Source organism: Salarias fasciatus, chromosome 11 (assembly GCF_902148845.1).
Source record: "Salarias fasciatus chromosome 11, fSalaFa1.1, whole genome shotgun sequence".
NCBI lineage: Eukaryota > Metazoa > Chordata > Actinopteri > Blenniiformes > Blenniidae > Salarias > Salarias fasciatus.
In genome coordinates this window covers 19,400,962-19,418,141 of record NC_043755.1, presented here as the reverse complement: position 1 = coordinate 19,418,141, position 17,180 = coordinate 19,400,962, and the positions used below count along the sequence as shown (strand labels likewise).

Genomic DNA, 17,180 nt, shown 5'->3' with positions numbered 1-17,180 from the left:
TCATGTGGTTTCATTCCAGGTATTGCAGTTCCACCCCTCAGTCCAAAGCCAGACATATGAATGAAATCTGTGCGTGGCGGTCCATCTCTCAGTTTTTACCCCGCGATGGACTTTCCTTTGCAGACAGTCAGCAGGGATCGACTCCAGCGCCCATAACTCTAAGTTGTAAAAGAGGATGAATGGATTAGCTAAAAACTGGAGTAGGCAGACATTTTCTGTCTCTGAAGTGTACTATTATTTGAAATCTCATCAGAATAATAATAATATTAAAAAAAAAGCCTTTATTCTTTTCAAAACTTTATTACTAAAGTAGCATTTTTCACTTATGTCCCATTCTTGTTTTCATGTGCCTCAACGTCTTTTCCACACATGCTAGTTTAGCATGCTAGTAGTTACTGAAACTGGAGGGACTGATCAGAAGCTATACCTGATGGAGACTACTTTTTTTTTAACTTGTTTAATATCAAATTTCTATTTGTTAATTCATTTCACAGCAGTGCAAACAAAAGGTATCTGTGCATTTCAAATAAAACCAGTCATGAGAGGTCCTTGAAGGCAGCAGGGATTATCCTCTGTGGATCATTAACACGTTTTGACATTTTTAAGAAATCTACTAAAAGAGTTTAAGAAATTTGTGTTGATCCAAATGAACAAATTGCTGAGTCAGTGCAATTATTGATCAGTTATTCTTAGAAAAGGTAATAAATAGCCAATGTAACTAATTTATCATTGTGGTTACTAGTAGTTTTACAAATTACACAGGAGTTGAATGATTTAGCTGTGCTTGCTGAGGTATGAATCAAATTATTTTATTAAAAACATGGGTTGGACAAACACAGCAGGTACACAATCTGCCAAATGTGGACAGAACATGTGGATCCATTCCTCCACTTAAATAATTCTTTGTCGCCCAACCATTAAGAGTTTGTAGACATGAGGGTACATAGTGAAAAAAAACCATGACACAAGATTTTTGGTGCTGGATTTCTGTGCACAATGAAAAATAAAAGCTTGCCTCTTCAATAATTCACTAATCTGCAAATACAGTTTGTCCCAGGATTTGAAACAGTAAAAGCCCATCATGCAATGTCCTTTTACTGAATATTTTATCAAAATCAGCAGCTCTGCTGACAGTAGTAAGTCTTAAGATGAAGAAAATTAAACCAGAGCTGTTGTACTATTAGGAAAGCTTTAGAAAGTCTAACATAAGGTCTTTAAATTTGCTTCTCAGTCATGTACCAAAGATGAACCGTATCATGTCTGCATATTTCAGCTTCCCAACCTGCCAGTGTTTCCATGACAACACCAGTACTGACCAGGAATCTCATTACAGCGATTCTTCATAACCTCAGTAAAAACCACCGGGTTTAGCGACGAGATGAGAGGTGGGCTGACTTTTCTCCAACTTCTGATTGGTGAAGCTGCGAGGTTGGAGATTTCGCTGCGATGGTGATCCATGTTGTCGATGCAGTGAGTGCATCAGTTATTCAACAGCCTGGAGCAAGAATCCCTACTTGATGTTTAGCCTCGCTGTCCAAAGCTGAAAGAACCATGAGAATAAATCAGTAACTGTGAGATTACCATAGGAACCCACAGCCTGCAGATGCGCATTTTGAAAACGCCCACCCTTCTTTTTAATGCAGATTTCCAGTGTAATAATGGCTTTCTGTAGCAAAGGGAGATTATGTGAATTATAAAGCAACATTCATACAAAAAAAAGTTTTTAGACAATGAAAGACATAAATATAAAAACAATGATCAGACAAATCGTGGGGCGTCACTGTCATACAGTGCTGCATCAAATAAATTACACTCCCTCATCCTCTGTGGTCTCGAAAAAGCAAAGAAAAGGAACCATACTCCCTATTTGAGCTCCAAAAGGTAGCACAGGTACCAGTTTATTTACAAATTCCCCTGGGACATAATCAAAGCGGGACACTGTTCTATGCTAACGTAGTGAACCAGAGTCTAAAAATCTTTGTAAAGCAGATGAGAGCATTTAAAATGAACATGAACTGACTTGTATGGACACCACTCCTCCAGAAAGACCAACAGGACCTCGATACATGAACAGTGAGTACACCCGGTGCGCCACCTTCCATCAGGACTGAAGCGTTTTAACACCGCTGCAGCTAGACAACAGATGAAAATGGCTGCTGGTGGGATACAGAGGAAGGAGGACCGTCGGCTAACCGGTGAGCGGTGTGGTGGCTGGATGAGTAACGACTGATGTAGTGTCTCTGTCCACGCCCCACATCCCTTTGGCTCCAAACTGAGCGGTTTGAAAATGTTACGAAAGCTTCACTGCAATCTTCTGCTCCTTCTTCATCATCCTCTGGGCCTCCTTCTCCATCTTTTTCCTCTGCTGCTCCATGGATCGCTTCTCCCTCTCGGCTATCTTCTGTTGTCTGTTCAGTGATAAGCAGACGAAAAGATGTGATTTGCAAGCAGAGTCATTACAGAGCGTGTCAACAGGAGCTGCTGGGTCATCCCGGGCCTTTTCTGCTGAAAGTGACTCACACTGACACCTGCTGGCCAAACGATGAAAGGACTTTTATTCTATGCTTATAAAATTTCTTTTCTTTTTTTTTTTAATTTAACCCACTGAAACATGACAAAATGTCACAATAGAATAAAGAAGTCTTGTATCATAGTTATTCATTCATTCAACTAAATTACACTAAACCACAGGAGCTGTGCCAATAATGGCTGCTTCAGCTACCGATCTAATGCCAAACCTAATCACGACCTCTGACCTGAGAACCTCCTCTGCCTCCCAGGCGGCGTCGGACTCGTCCTCCCAGGCGTTCGTGTCCTCCTGCCAGTTGTCCATTTCTCCCAGTTCAGCCTGTTTCAAACACGGATCACGTTAGTGGTTCCCAACCAAATGCCGGAGGACACACCCGCAACCGCAAACAAATAAGAGCAATGGATAGTTTCCAGCTCTGCTCTCGGTTTTGCATCTTATTGTTGAAATCAAAACTTTGTTTGAATGAAAATGGGAAGTTTGAGGTCTCTCAGTATGGATACATTTGTGCATTTCCATGAGAATTACCATTTATTAATGATGATACAGATATCGATAAAGCTTTAATGTATGCACGTGTAGGATTTTCTATGACATTTTTCTTTTTGCAGATTATATATGAATGACATCGTTTGCTCGCTTTAAACTTGAAATATTATATGGTACCAGTGTTATGTGACTGTTTGATTACCTCGATCGGTGTACTGTCCTTACCATTGTTGGTATTGTGGTTGCATTATTATTATCTATTGGTATTTAATGGTATTCCTTACCATTTTTGGTAAGCAATCAATATCGCAATGTGATCTAATTATTGCCTAAGATTACATCTCCATATTCTATCTCTTGAGTCATTCGGTTACTAAAATGTCTTGTGCATATTTGGATTTGCTAAACTGTTTTGAGTCCATTGTAATTATTTTGAGACTGTTGTAACTGTTTGAATTCGGGCCAACCACTTTTGAGTTGATTGTAATTATTTGAGTGCATTGTAAATGCTTTAAGTTGGTTGTGCAGAATACCACATAAACAATTGTGTGATGAAGTTAACAGAGAACAGGGGTGGGAGTAAAACAAGTTTTTCTTCTTCCCACCCCTTTTCAGGTATCATTCAGGAGGTTTTGACTATACATGTGTCAATTTTGTGTTAAACTGCATTGATATGGCTTGAAATAAATAAGAAACAAAAAACAAAAACCAAAAAGTGGAAGTCTCAAGGTGGATGAAAACACATCATGTCTGCTGAATTTAACATGTACGGAGTTTTGCACAAGCTTTAATTTGGAAGATACAGATGTGGTGATGAATCACATAAAAGGGAGTTGAAGCATGAATCTCATTGATTAGATACTCTGCTGAATAAATATTTCAAATGATGGTAAATGATTAACGTTCAGATATAAAGTAATGCTGCTCATTATGAGGCTGCAGACTTCTATTTCCTCTGTTGTCCCTCAAGTCATTTCAAGGTCATATCCAGTGTATTAACTAGTATTAGAGAAAGGTCGACGTTCCCAATCTAGTCAGGCTGTGTTTTTTACATTTTCACAAGGAGATGTGAATATTTGTACTGATCATTGTTTGAAACAACGATGCAAAAGATAATCAGCTTGGTTCTTAACCTTACAAACAAATCAAATCACTCCACATGTGAAGGGGAGGAAACTGCTTGAGACGATCATGGAGTAGCTTACTGAGGGTGGACTGAAGGTCATCATGTCCTGAGAGGCTGCCAGTCTGCTGGAGAATCCTGCTGAGCCATCAGGCACCAGGTAGTTCAAAGGCTCCCGTTTCTTCAGCACGATCTACAGTGTGGGAGGCAAACAGGGGAAAGGCAGGAGGGCAGACTTTAGCTGAGGCGCTTTGTAATGCATTGCTAAGCTGTCAGCGGGAAAGACAGCAGAATGTGTGAACACGGGCTTCCCAGTCATACAGCAGTAAGAGCTCTGACCTTTCATTCTCTAGTTAAACCTAATATGGCCTGAACACCATGAAGTACTTCAACTATCAACATTTCCATACTGTGTTAGAAACAAAGACACTTTGATTGCTTTGGCTGGTCTTATGTTGGTAATTGAACATCTGTCCATCTTATATTCCACCACCAAATGATTCTGACTGTGGGCACATAACTGTGGAGCTCACAGTGTATTTAATAAGACTGAAGAAATAAGTGAAGAAAGCACCATGTCTCATGTGGTCCTAATTCCACTCCTAATTGAATTGTTGTGTAAGGAATCGCTTAGGACTCGCTTATGTGATTAAAGTCAATGTGATGTAGGAGCTGCACCAGAACACATTGCTGATCACAGATGGTGAGGATATGATGACCTGGATTGGGCAATGTCGCACAATTCTGCTGTGAAAAAAATCAGAGACTTACACTTATATCAGGACGAACAAGCAGGGGTTGGAAATGCTCCTCGTTTTGGTTGTTGAAAGTGTTTTGTTTAGCTTTAGAATAGCCATTTTTTCCTGCAGTGTTTGTATATAATATTTTGTTCTTCCATTTTGGTTCTTGCTGCATAGTGTGTGTCTACCTTCTGAGTTTTTCTGATGGTGGGAGCCATGTCTTTAAAGTAGTCAGGCTCTTCGTCCACATCGTTGGCTGGAGTGGAAACATTCCCATTTCCACCTTCAATCTTAATACTTGTGGGCGCCTCCTCATCCCAGGAGCTCCATTCTTCAATCTCTGGCTGTGCACAGTAAGAAAAAAACAGTGCTACTTATTCAAAGTTCTCCATGTTCTCTGAGTGTTTTGTATACAGCTTGTTGTTTTAATAACCGAGTGTTGAGGACTGATGCCACACTGACCTGTTTTGGTACAGATGATGAAAAATCCACCGTTGTAGGGAGAGTTATTTGATCGCCACTGAGCTTGCGGCCTCTTCCACTCCTGGTGTACAAATGACATGTCAAGTGAAATGGTAATCAAGCTATTACAGTGCATTCATTTTCACAGCAATTGAGCACTACCTGACAATAAGCTTAAGGATGCACAGTATTGAACTTTCCGCTGATCCTCAATGCATCAGTTATCAACTTAATTGCCTAAAGGACAATGCTAAAAACTGCATGCATTGGTTTCTCTCTGAATGCTTACTCTTATACTTTACTTTCAGAATGATTGCTAAATTACATCTATTTCAACTCTTAAAGGTGTATTCCAGGGTCACAGCAGCAGATTGGGTGATTTACATGTGTGTTTGGAAAAAGGTTTCACACCAGGTGCAATTCCTGATGTAACCTGAGCAGTTGAGGGTTAAGAGACTTAAACCATCACATTTTTGGTTGCAAGCTTGCTTTTCTAACCACTAGGCTATTAACAGAATCCTGTATAATTAAACATAATATCATCAGCCAGTTACATTGGCAGGTTTTTAACTTCAAAGATAGTTCTTGAATGCTTCATCTAATCATTAAGTCCTACTGGGATCAAAAGATCTTTTTTTTTTTTTAAATCAAGGCCAATAAAGCAAAGAAATGAGCAAAAAGGTGTCTAATGAACAAACAACAGTGTTTCACATCAAAACCTGATTATAAAAAAAGATTCCATAAACATGATTATGAAAAACACTTTCAAAATACAGAGACCCAAGTGGGTTTAAGCATCCTTCAAACATTTCAAATGAAATATTTTTAGCTCAAAATCAAATATGTGAATGATTTCATGATTTTGATGTGACATATACCTTTACTAATATAAGTTTATGGCAAACACTTTGAAGGAGATTAGGTGAGCTTCGAATAGAGTGGAGCAATCAGTGAAGGAATCACAGAATGGAAGCAATCTCACATTCAGTCACTCCCAGACATCTGCCAATAATAGCTCGCATTTCTAAGTAAGGCCTAATCTCTCAGCATGTGAAGTAGTGGTGGAGCAGAAGCATTCACTTTTTTCTTGTAAGTCATCAGTTTTATTACAGTATAGTGCAACACAATGAAGCAGACTCCAGAAAAAAATAAGACTGTAATGCTACGTGTCAAGCCTATTATAAAAGTTGTAACAGGTGTATAATTGTATGCTTACCTGCATATCAACCTTTTGAAGAAAGAAAGTATGCTGGCAAGACATGTGCAGATCTTGAACAGACGGAACTGTGTGATGGCCATTGTGAATTTGAGCTGGTAGGAAAGGAAAAGGAGGAGCATTTGAATTGTTTATCTCAGTAATCATGACTTCAGCTATGCCAATGCCGCTGACAATAACTACGAGGGAGTGACGATTCGGAGCCACTCCTGGAGTTAAATCCACTGGCATACACGTACAGTATGTACTGACTGACATAGTTTTGGGAGCAGTGACACCTGCTTGTTGTCAGGAGGTGAACTGCTGTGAGGTTTCCTCCACAGAACAACAGCGAGCTAAGGCTGACGTTAGGTAACAGCAGCTCTGCTTTACTCTTTAGCGCACTCAACCTATCGACACTGGCACACTTTGGGGCCTTTATGCAATCACACACACTCACCGAGCAAGACGTCAGTGGACCGTTTGAAGGGAAACTGGTTTCCTCTTGTGCGGCAGAACAGACCAGTTCATTTATTTTCTAGCCGTAGCTTGCTAGCTTAGCGTACAGGGAAACATGATATTTCTAAACTGTTTAAGTTGCTCTCTCCGACTGCACATTAGCGGCGGTGAATTAGGTCGCAGCCCCGTCAAAACAGCTCATGTAACAGCCGTTTTCCCCAGTAGGGTTTCATGTCAGAGATCCTAAATGTGTGTCGTCGCTGGTCTCTGTCCTGAAGCTGCCATCTTTGAACTGGGAGGAGCAGGAACAGGGAAGTACGAACATGACATATTCAAGGACCGTCGGAGTTTGGAGGTGTATCGCCTTTATTGTAGCTTCTATGGCGTCTAAAAGCCATATTTGTTTTCACTGTGCTTTAAATTAAACAATCCGCATTTAGTTTGTGTTTTTAATAAACTTTTAGAGTGTGAAAAAAGTATAAAAAGTAGTATTTAAATATAGCTGTGAATTATGGATTTATAAATAAGCAAGTAATTTCGCAAATAGCACAAGAAAACAACACAAATATCCCATAACATATTATTAAACTTTAAAGCTTTCCTATAAAGATAACAAATAATAATGAATAAATCATTATCATGCCATCTTCTTGTGATGGGGAGATGGGAGGGTGTTAAACCCGATACTAATCGTGTTACGTGAATGCACCACAACGTCACCATAAACTATCCAGTCAGAACGCAGGTTGAACGGAAGTGGCACATTTGAAAAGTGGCAGTTGAAGTGGAGTTGTGTTTTTCTCACTGAAAGACTATCCTTTTTCACATCGGAGATCTATAACAACATAAACACGGTCAGTTGGTTTTCCTTGACCATGCTTAGCTTTATTTTAAATGAGGTGATTTTTGTGCTTGAGAGTGTATCTAAATCCACATTTTGATGGAAGATGTGCTTATCGTCACAACATTGCTAGCTTGTTAGCTAACTAGCTTTGTTAGCAAAGTGTAAACACGAATCTAAAGGAGTTTAGGCAAGTTCGTAGTCTTGATTGTTTCACCAAGACACTTGCTTCTTTTCTTCGGAATTTTACATGCTTGATTTGTTTTGTAAAACCCCCTCCGCACGACTAAAGGTGATGGAGACCCGCTATCACGTCGAAAACATGACGGTTTTGTATTAACCGTGTGCTGGTCTCTGATTTTTTTTTTATGCTCATGCAAATCACCTTTTAAAGCTGCAGAAAACCGTGAAAACATTTGTGTTATCATCTGCTTAACTGTTGTCTTTCCACGTTGACTATTCTTTAATTACAGCCCAGTGCTTGCTTTATTGATACTTTATTATAGTACTTCATTGATGCTTTGTAGCTTTAATTTATTTCTGGTCCAACAGTAACAGTCGCCTTTTCTTCGGGAAATTGTATGAATTTCATTCTGACATTAACCAAGTATTTCTATTTTATTCTATTCAATTAAAGATGGAGGAAGAGGAACACACAGACAGGATGCAGCAACTGGCCATGCTTCATCAAAAACTCAACAAAATAAAGAAGTATCTGAACGAGGGTAAGGCATCAAATACTCCTGGCATCAGTATACGTGTGTGTCTCTTGGGGTCGCTTTCAAACCTTTCCTCTGTCACAGATGACACAGACAGTTTTAACCAGGTCATTGGATCCAACTCGCCTGAATCATGCCTTTCCTATCTGATGGATCTGGAGAAGAAGGAGGACCCTCACTTGGATCCTAAACACCTCACCAGACTCATTGACTTTTACACAAAAGTGTTCTTCAGTATGCCACTGGAAAGACACTGTGAGAATGAGAGCTATGCACGGATGTTGGTCAGATTTGCAGAGCTGAAAGCGTAAGTAAAAATTGTCATTAAAAAGACTTAACTGTATGGATATTGAATGGAAAAAAAATGAATGAATCATTTGATATAACAAATTTTATTGATTTATATTTTTGTCTGCCAGAATTCAAGATGTCGATAATGCAGCGGAGAACTTCAAAGTGGCAACATCTCATTGCCACAACTTTGCGTTTGTCCACATTGCACACGCGCAGTTTGAACATTCTCAGGGTATGGTATTGCACAGACTCTTTCTTTTCTGAATACATAAGTTTTTGAATTTTCGTTAAGTGTTTTTTGTCTCTGTGTGTGCTGTGTATTTTCACCAGGTAACACAAAGATCGGCATTCAGATATTACAGGATGGTATTGAAGTTGGAGCCAAACCAAAGGAGCTGCTGGAGGCCACTTTGCAGAGCATGCAGACAAAAAAAACACACGTTTATTCAGAGGATAAGGAAAATGTACCACGTGAGTATTTATCTTTTTGAGTTATAATTATGCTGACTCTGTTTGACTGAAATTAGTTTTTTCAAATTGAATTCTGTTCTTTTCTGTTTTGCTTCTGATGTCAAATTCCTGTTGACACATCTCGAGCATTTCGTAATTCAATTCTGTATCTATGAGAAAGCAGCTTTGCACAATTTCTTTTGCATGAACTCCTGCTCAAGTGCCGGATCATTGGTATAACTAACATCCATTAGGTTTAAAGCACAATCAATGTGATTGGCTGCTGAAAATATAAATCAAATTTGGTAAACCTGAACCTCTTCAGGTTTACAGGGACAAAATTAAAGTGCATGGAGATCAAGTCACTTCAGCTATGATTTCTTTTCCATTTCATGTCTGGCCAATGCTTTTCCTTTCTTTTCAGTCTTACCAAGCAGTACTGTGCACAGTTCAGTCAAGAAAAGTTCAGAATTCCAAAAAGGAAGCAGAATATCGGATGGGACAGGTGACCTGCAGCTCTCCAGTATTTTCAGTTCAGGGTAAGAAGAACAAATACTTCACCGTTGGAGACGTCTCTCATTGAGTAAATACATCTGAGGTTTTGTATTGTTGCTGTCAGGATGGAGTCTTTTGGAGGATCATCAGACGATCAACTGCCAGGCTGGCGGTCCGGATCTCAGCGGAAGAGAGCCGTTGGCATGGTGCGTTTCATTCTCTGTGCTGAAGTTAAACAACCTCGTCGTCATCAGAGTCTTTCAGTTGATATCTTACCTTCTGCTTTGCAGCCGCTCAGAGTTCCTGTGGTACCTTTCTCGATCCCAGAGACGGATAACGTGAATGATTATGTAAACCCGAAGCCCTCCAAAAGAAGCGACGGGTCGTATCCAACCAGCGTGTCCAGGTATTTCTCTTTCACTTTTTACATTTTAATGTAGGGCTGATTATGTCCAGAGAGACTTTATGAAAACTGTTTTATTGCCTGGTGATTCTTACTGATACCATGTTAGAATCAGTTATGTTAACATTCTCTAATGACATTGGGAAATTTTAGATACTGGCATGTTATTTGAGTTGCATTTACTTATTAAAAGTAATCTTTGGTATCCTCTTGTCGTGCAGTGTAAAACACTGTTCATTACGGATGCTAATTCCCAAATTGACTCTTCAGGACTTTCTGTGATGATACTTGTTAAATGCCATTTTTTGATTGTTATTTTTAGACAAACATCTGGTTCAAATATGAACTCAGTGTTCAGGTTCTCGTCCACTAAGAAAAGTACTGCAGAAGTGGACTTGTCTCATTTCCAAGTGAGTAAAAATAACTCTGTACAGAACTGGTTTCACTCCGTTTCTCCTCCTCTAGCTCAGAACAGCTCAATATTCGCTTCCATTGGTTTTGTCCGCAGCCTCCTGCTGTCAGTCCAGAGGTTTGCAGGAAGGACGACCAGGCCGCTGCAGACTCCACCACTTCACTCCTTCACTCACACAACGCAAAGGACGGCATGAGAATGGAAGGTACCTCAGAAAATTAATGTTTCCATTTTGAAACAGCCGCTTCGTGTGTGGAACAGTCCGAAGTCAACGTTGTTTTTTTCTCTCTGGCAGATGTAACTTACAATTTTAATCAAGTCCTCAACTCTAATTCTCCGGAGTCGTGTTGGGCGTACCTGGTGAACCTGGAGAAACGAGGCAACCCGCACACAAACGTCAACCTCCTCAACCAGCTGAAGCGATGCTACTCTAAAGTCTTCTCCAGGATGCCAGTCAGGCACTACAGCAACAACCCCAGCTACGCACAGATCCTGGTCAGATATGCAGAGCTGGCGGGGTAAGTCTTATTTTACATTTCACGATTTTATTTGACTGTAGTTAAAGTTGTTGAAGATGGGATGAAGTCTCCTCCGTCTCCACATCAACCCGGTTTTAGCTCAAAATGATGCCACTACTTTGGTAAACCTTATATTTTAAAGAAAAGGTGTACCTCACATTCCCAGCTTACTTACTTTATCCTTCACTAAGTTGCACTCTATTGTTGAATGGTTTCCTCTTGTTTTTCATATTTTAACATAAAATCAATGTTTCATTCCACAGGCAATAAAATAAAAAGATGCCCTCTTTGGCTTTTTAACATTACTACTGTTTTGCAATAGTGGGATCAATCTTTGAGTTCAGCTCATGAAAAATGAGACCAAAAACATAAGTGCTTCATTTAGATTTTCCATCCATCCATTTTTCTACCGCTTATCCGGGACCGGGTCGCGGTGGCAGAAGTCTAAGCAGAGATGCCCAGACTTCCCTGTTCCCAGACACTCCCAAAATTTGAATGTCATAATGAGGCTACGGCAACACATACTACTGTAAGAAACTCTTTGCAAAGTGAAAAAAGCATAGTATGTCTGCTTTAAAACCTTGATCTACTGAGTCTAAGGTGCCAATCAAGACTATACCATCTTTACTCCTGCAGAATTGAAGACCCGGAAGAAGCAGAGGACTCTTTCATTATGGCTCGATCAACCTGCAAGACCTTTGCTTTTGTGCACATCGCACATGCCCAGTTTGAAGTCAGTCAAGGTCGGTAATTTGTCTTTCATTTAGGACCATATTAATAGAGAAAACTGAAGCTGAATGTGCCTCTCAAGGCACGGAGCTGTGAAAAACCCTTCTTCTTTTGTGCAGGCTTATATTGCTAACATTCGTCCTGTGGTGATGTGATCAGTGCCTTGAAGTCATGATGTCTCGTCCATGAATGTCTGTTTTCACCTGATGTTAAAATCCTACATATTAACTTTACTCTTCATTTGTTCTGATCTGAACATGTTGGATGAGATGGGTTGAGTTGTCAGCCAATCAAGGAAAACAGCAGAGACATGAAAATATGATTAGTAACAGTTTCAAAGCAACCAGGAGACACAACACTAAAACCTGTACAAATAGTCTTACATTCAGCTCTTTATATGAGCTGATGCATTCAAAAAAAAAAAAAGGATGTGGATACTCATTTAACTGTCCCTTCCACACGGTCATTCAGATTCATGTTTTTCTGTCTCCTCTCTTTCCTATTTCAAGGTAATCTGAGCAAAGCGGCCTTGATTCTGCAAAAAGCAGTAGCCCGCCAGGCCAGGCCGGCGGAGCTCCTGGACACCGCCATGCGGAACCTCAAAGCTGGGGAGAAGCAGCTCCTGCCCACCAAGGAGGAGGACCCGTCCACAGGTAGATATATATCCACTCACAGGGGGCTCACATGGGGCCGAACGGGCAGTTTGGATGTGCTCCATGGTTCTGCTGCCTCGCGCTCTTTCCAGATTTGCCACCAGCTGCTCCTGTGAGTGTGTCTGCCTGTGTGGGGAACCAGGAGATGCAGCTCCCCGCTCGCGTCCCCGTGCGCCGCTCAGCCGAACAGCCCAAACCTGCAGGCAAGGAGCCCTTAGCAGAGTGGAAGATCCCAGCTGCTGTCAGCCGCCATGTTTCTCCTGAGGTCTGATGGCTTTACTCACTTTTTTGACTAATTTATAGCAATTTTTACTGCATATACGAACAAAACTTAGCTTTATGATGCATTATGAGACATGAAAGATGGACTGATGCTTTATTAACTATAGCAAAGTTTTAGCTTTAACATCTACCACCTCAATTCCAACTGAATATTTTGACAAATGCTTTTTGTTTTCATTTTTGATTTGTGCAAATTACTTTTCTAGTCTTTGTTGTTGATGTTCTAGAGTTTTCATGGCATCATATAAACAGAATTTTTTCCCCCTCTCTCTCTCTCTCTGTGAAGGATAAACGGATAACTCCTCCTTATCCCAAACCGGTCCCGCTTGTGTCCGAGCCTGTTCCGCCTCAGTCCCACCCTCCTCCCTCCAGAGTGAACCCACAGAGCTTCTGCCAGACCCCCAAAAACTACAGAAACCCTCCTGTCAACAGGTGACATCCTCTCTGCTTCTGTTAGAATTTATATGTGGTTCTCATTTGGAATTCTACTTATTGCACTGGAAAACCTAAAGTACTTAATTTTCTTGAAACCTCACAGAAGACGCACTATTGAAGTCACTCAGGGGGGTTTCTAACTGTTCATTTCTGTTTCCTCTCTCAGTTTAATCACTCCGGTTGTAAAGACAGTTGCTGAGTTGCCGTCCTCGGAAGCGTCGGCACATCGGAGCGGTCGACCCCTCCAGCAGCAGCAGCCGTGCACGCCTTTGAACCAGTCGGTCTGTTTCCGGACTCCACAGGTACAACATGCTCGTGTTTTATTATCTATGATTAAATGTTGAAGGGAATCGGGTGAAATCTCTTCTTTTCAGTCTTTCAGTCTGTTTTGTTTTGCACAGCGATCAGAACACAAAATGTGTTTTTTAAATCTCTTCTCTCTTAAATGACATAAAACATTTGTATTACGCAGCTGTTTTTAATAGTTTTAGCAGTGAAATATCTTACTGCAGCTCTTTCATCATAAAGCAAATGATAGAGAAATGTTGGCACATACTCACGCTTATTTACATTTTGTAATTGCCAATTAAACCGACAAGCATGTGCTTGTTTTTCATTGAGTCTTTGATGAATTTCAAACTCAGCATATGGGCCTGAGGCAGGAATGGAATTGGGTTTTTTTGCACCAAGCCATCAGTCCTAACAACTTTGCGTTGTGCCACCCTGCGAGAACAAGACCTGAAACAGTTCAACAGTTCTGTAACGACAAAGTGTGTCTTCGTTTTCATTTTGTTTCAGCCTTCCTTCACTGCATTGTCCAATGAATCCATCACCATCAAGGGGAAGCAGTTTTTCATCCTTAAAATGATCGGGCGTGGTGGATCCAGCAAGGTGAGACCTCACCCTGACGGTCCTGCTTCATGATGTTCTGCTGACTTCCAGTCACAGAGTCGCTGATTTTGTGTTTTGCTCCTCACAGGTCTACCAGGTCCTCGATCACAAGAAGCAGCTGTTTGCAGTGAAATACGTGGACCTGGAGGAGGCCGACGCCCAGACGGTGGAGAGCTACAAAAACGAAATTGAACATCTAAACCACCTGCAGCAGTACAGCGATCAAATTATAAAACTCTATGACTAGTGAGTACAACAATCTGCAAATCCAGAACAATGTAAAGCAGTAACACAGCAAACGTGTGAGTAAAGATGAACTGGTTTAATATGAGTAGCAACAGTATCCTGATGGCCGTACGCTTGTGACGTTTGCAGTGAAATAACAAACAGCTACATCTACATGCTGATGGAGTGCGGGAACCTGGATCTGAACACTTGGCTGCGAAACCGTAAAACTGTCAATCCCCTGGAGAGGAAGTTCTACTGGAAGAACATGCTGGAGGCCGTCCACACCATCCACAAACACGGTCCTTTCTCTCTGCCACTGCCTCTTCAGGTTTCAGTGCCGTCCACTGTTACTGCTTCTCTTCTCTAAACACGGCGTGTTTGTGCTGTGCAGGAATTGTCCACAGTGACCTAAAGCCGGCCAACTTCGTCATTGTGAACGCGTCTCTGAAGCTGATCGACTTTGGCATCGCCAACCGGATCCAGCCGGACGTCACCAGCATCATGAAGGATTCACAGGTGAGTTTGATGAAGCAGTTTGACTCCAGCATCATTTCGTTTAAGGGTAAAGAAGGTCAACGTGTCTGACTCTGGATTGTGGATCGCAGGTGGGAACTCTGAACTACATGCCCCCCGAAGCCATCAAAGACACCTCGTCCCAGGCAGGAAAAGCCCGCTCGAAGGTTCCCCGCTTTCCTTCCCTTCATTCAACCAGCTGTGGAGGAATCTCTGAAGGAAATCACACATTCTAACACGTCGCTCCACAGATCAGCCCCAAAGGCGACGTGTGGTCCCTCGGCTGCATCCTGTACTGCATGACGTACGGGAAGACGCCGTTCCAGAGCATCACCAGCCAGATCACCAAGCTTCACGCCATTATCGACGCCTCCCACAGGATCGAGTTCCCCGACATCTCGGAGAAGGATCTGCTGGATGTGCTGAAGGTGGGAGTGTGATCATTAAGATTCAGTAAAATAGTAATTACCAAAAACAACATGAAATCAAACTAATGGGTGAGAATAATAGTCGATATTTGAAAAGAAAAGATTTTGTTAATGAAGTTGAAGTTAAAGAAGCCTAAAACAAAGCAGCAGTGCAGACAGCATTCCTTCAGTGTGAGAGAAGACTTGCAGAATGCGTCGTATCTGCAGTGGCAGACTGTTTTTCTGCGGTTTTGAGGCTGGAGGAAGCACAGAATCTTGATGTCTTGAGGGAAGAAAGAGCTGCAGATTCCATCCACAACATCAAACGCCGAGCGTCCCACTGTGTTGCACCAGTAGCATATTTCACTCAGTAGGAAGAATGATGCAAACTGTGAGGCTCAGCTTTTACTCCAACACGTTTCTGTAAACAGTTTTAAAGCCAGTGTTGAATTCAGGTGGTTCATGAGAGGTCAGCAGTGTAGCACAGAGCTTGTCCCTGAAACTTGCCGCCACGTCAGGGAGAGGGCGAGGCTTTTCCTGTTACTGCAGCAGTGTTGGCCGACTCATCACTTTCTGCACTGCTTTCACCAGAGGTGCTTGGTACGAAACCCCAGAGAGAGGATCTCTATTGCAGAGCTGCTGGAGCATCCGTACCTGCAGCTGAAGCCACCTGCCTCACCTGAGCCAGGTGAACACACACACACAAAACATACAATTGAAGTTTCTGAAGCCGTTCTGATCGACGGCCATGTCAACTACCTGTTCTTTAAATTCCAGAGCGTCCATCCAACACTGATCTCAAGAAAATCCTGACTGACCTGGCAGCCCTCCAGTCCCCCAACAGCATCATCCGAGCTGCTAACGTGAGATTCAGTCTATAAAGAGTCCGAACTGACACGTTTCTGAAGTCCTAACCCATTCTTTCCTTTATCTCCCCACAGAATTTGGCCAAAATGTGCAGCAGCGGGAAAAGGCTGGACGTTGCAGAGTGTGCAAAGTCATCGTCTTAAATTCCTCTGAAAATACAGCATAAATGTTTCTGTTTTTTTTTTTTCCCACTCCGCCTTGTACCGTTTAGCCCTCTCTTAACCACTGAAATACACTTTTGTAAGATGTTGAAGCTAGCAAGTCTTTATTTGTTGTTGCGTTAAAACAAAATTAAGTCATTATACTACATCTGTTTTATTACATTGTGAAAATAAATGAAAACTCTGACATGATAGCATAGCAAAATAAGCCTGTTTGGATTGTTCACTGTTGATGTATGAGAAGCACTCCTGAAATAGTTTTTATGGAGAAAATTTTTGAGTCTAGAACAGATTTGTGTACTTTAACTATTTTATAAGAATGTTTTATTTCATTTCTCATTAAAACCCATCTTGGTCAGTAGTGACCACCTTATTGGAAAGAATTTTCCTTTGTGGAATAAATGACAGAGATGAGAAGCATATATTTGGTGTTCACAAAAAAAAAAAAAAAACAACCCAAAAATCTGATGTCTGCAACGAAAGTGTGTCACTATAGTTCCACCAGACCACAATGGTCATTTAAAGGCTTCCCAGATAGCATTCCAGTTTCTAATCCAAATCCTTGCCATTTGAGTAAATTCACAAATAATGATGAATATTTCATTGAGCTTCTACACATGTAGTAAAACTCAGCAAACGACTAAATAATTAATTCAATCTTGGGTTTTCAGAGTTTTGGAGGCTGGGCAGCCCCACAGCTTTCAGGATACCCATGCAGTGGCATCATTATCTAAAAAAAAAATAGAAATTTTTATGTAATTGTGGCACTTTTTTTTGTCATTACAAGATTTACTTTTGGGATTTATACACAATAAGTGGATTTCTTGTCATGTTTTGCAAATGCTGGTAATTCAACATATCTGATACATATTTGTGTTGCTTGCTAT

At 41.1% G+C, this 17,180-nt stretch overlaps 2 protein-coding genes across 2 annotated transcripts; one reads left to right on the top strand and one right to left on the bottom strand.

Moving 5' to 3' along the window:
* Window positions 1-427: 427 nt before the first annotated feature.
* ebag9 (estrogen receptor binding site associated antigen 9) lies at window positions 428-7,293 on the bottom strand. Its single transcript, XM_030101961.1, has 7 exons — window positions 6,997-7,293; window positions 6,558-6,652; window positions 5,342-5,423; window positions 5,068-5,223; window positions 4,222-4,332; window positions 2,757-2,848; window positions 428-2,408 (listed from the first exon to the last, which is right to left on the bottom strand). The coding sequence occupies exons 2-7, from the start codon at window positions 6,638-6,640 to the stop codon at window positions 2,291-2,293; spliced, it is 642 nt and encodes a 213-aa protein (XP_029957821.1). The 5' UTR covers window positions 6,641-6,652; window positions 6,997-7,293; the 3' UTR covers window positions 428-2,290.
* A 460-nt stretch (window positions 7,294-7,753) lies between these two features.
* ttk (ttk protein kinase) lies at window positions 7,754-16,786 on the top strand. Its single transcript, XM_030101956.1, has 25 exons — window positions 7,754-7,849; window positions 8,474-8,561; window positions 8,640-8,862; window positions 8,975-9,081; window positions 9,180-9,320; window positions 9,724-9,838; window positions 9,919-10,000; window positions 10,085-10,200; window positions 10,520-10,607; window positions 10,706-10,814; window positions 10,905-11,127; window positions 11,764-11,870; window positions 12,366-12,509; window positions 12,602-12,774; window positions 13,078-13,223; window positions 13,393-13,528; window positions 14,025-14,117; window positions 14,206-14,363; window positions 14,493-14,644; window positions 14,737-14,861; window positions 14,951-15,025; window positions 15,110-15,286; window positions 15,857-15,953; window positions 16,043-16,128; window positions 16,207-16,786. Exons 2-25 carry the CDS (start codon window positions 8,474-8,476, stop codon window positions 16,273-16,275), a joined length of 3,030 nt encoding a protein of 1,009 aa, XP_029957816.1. The 5' UTR covers window positions 7,754-7,849; the 3' UTR covers window positions 16,276-16,786.
* Window positions 16,787-17,180: the final 394 nt, after the last annotated feature.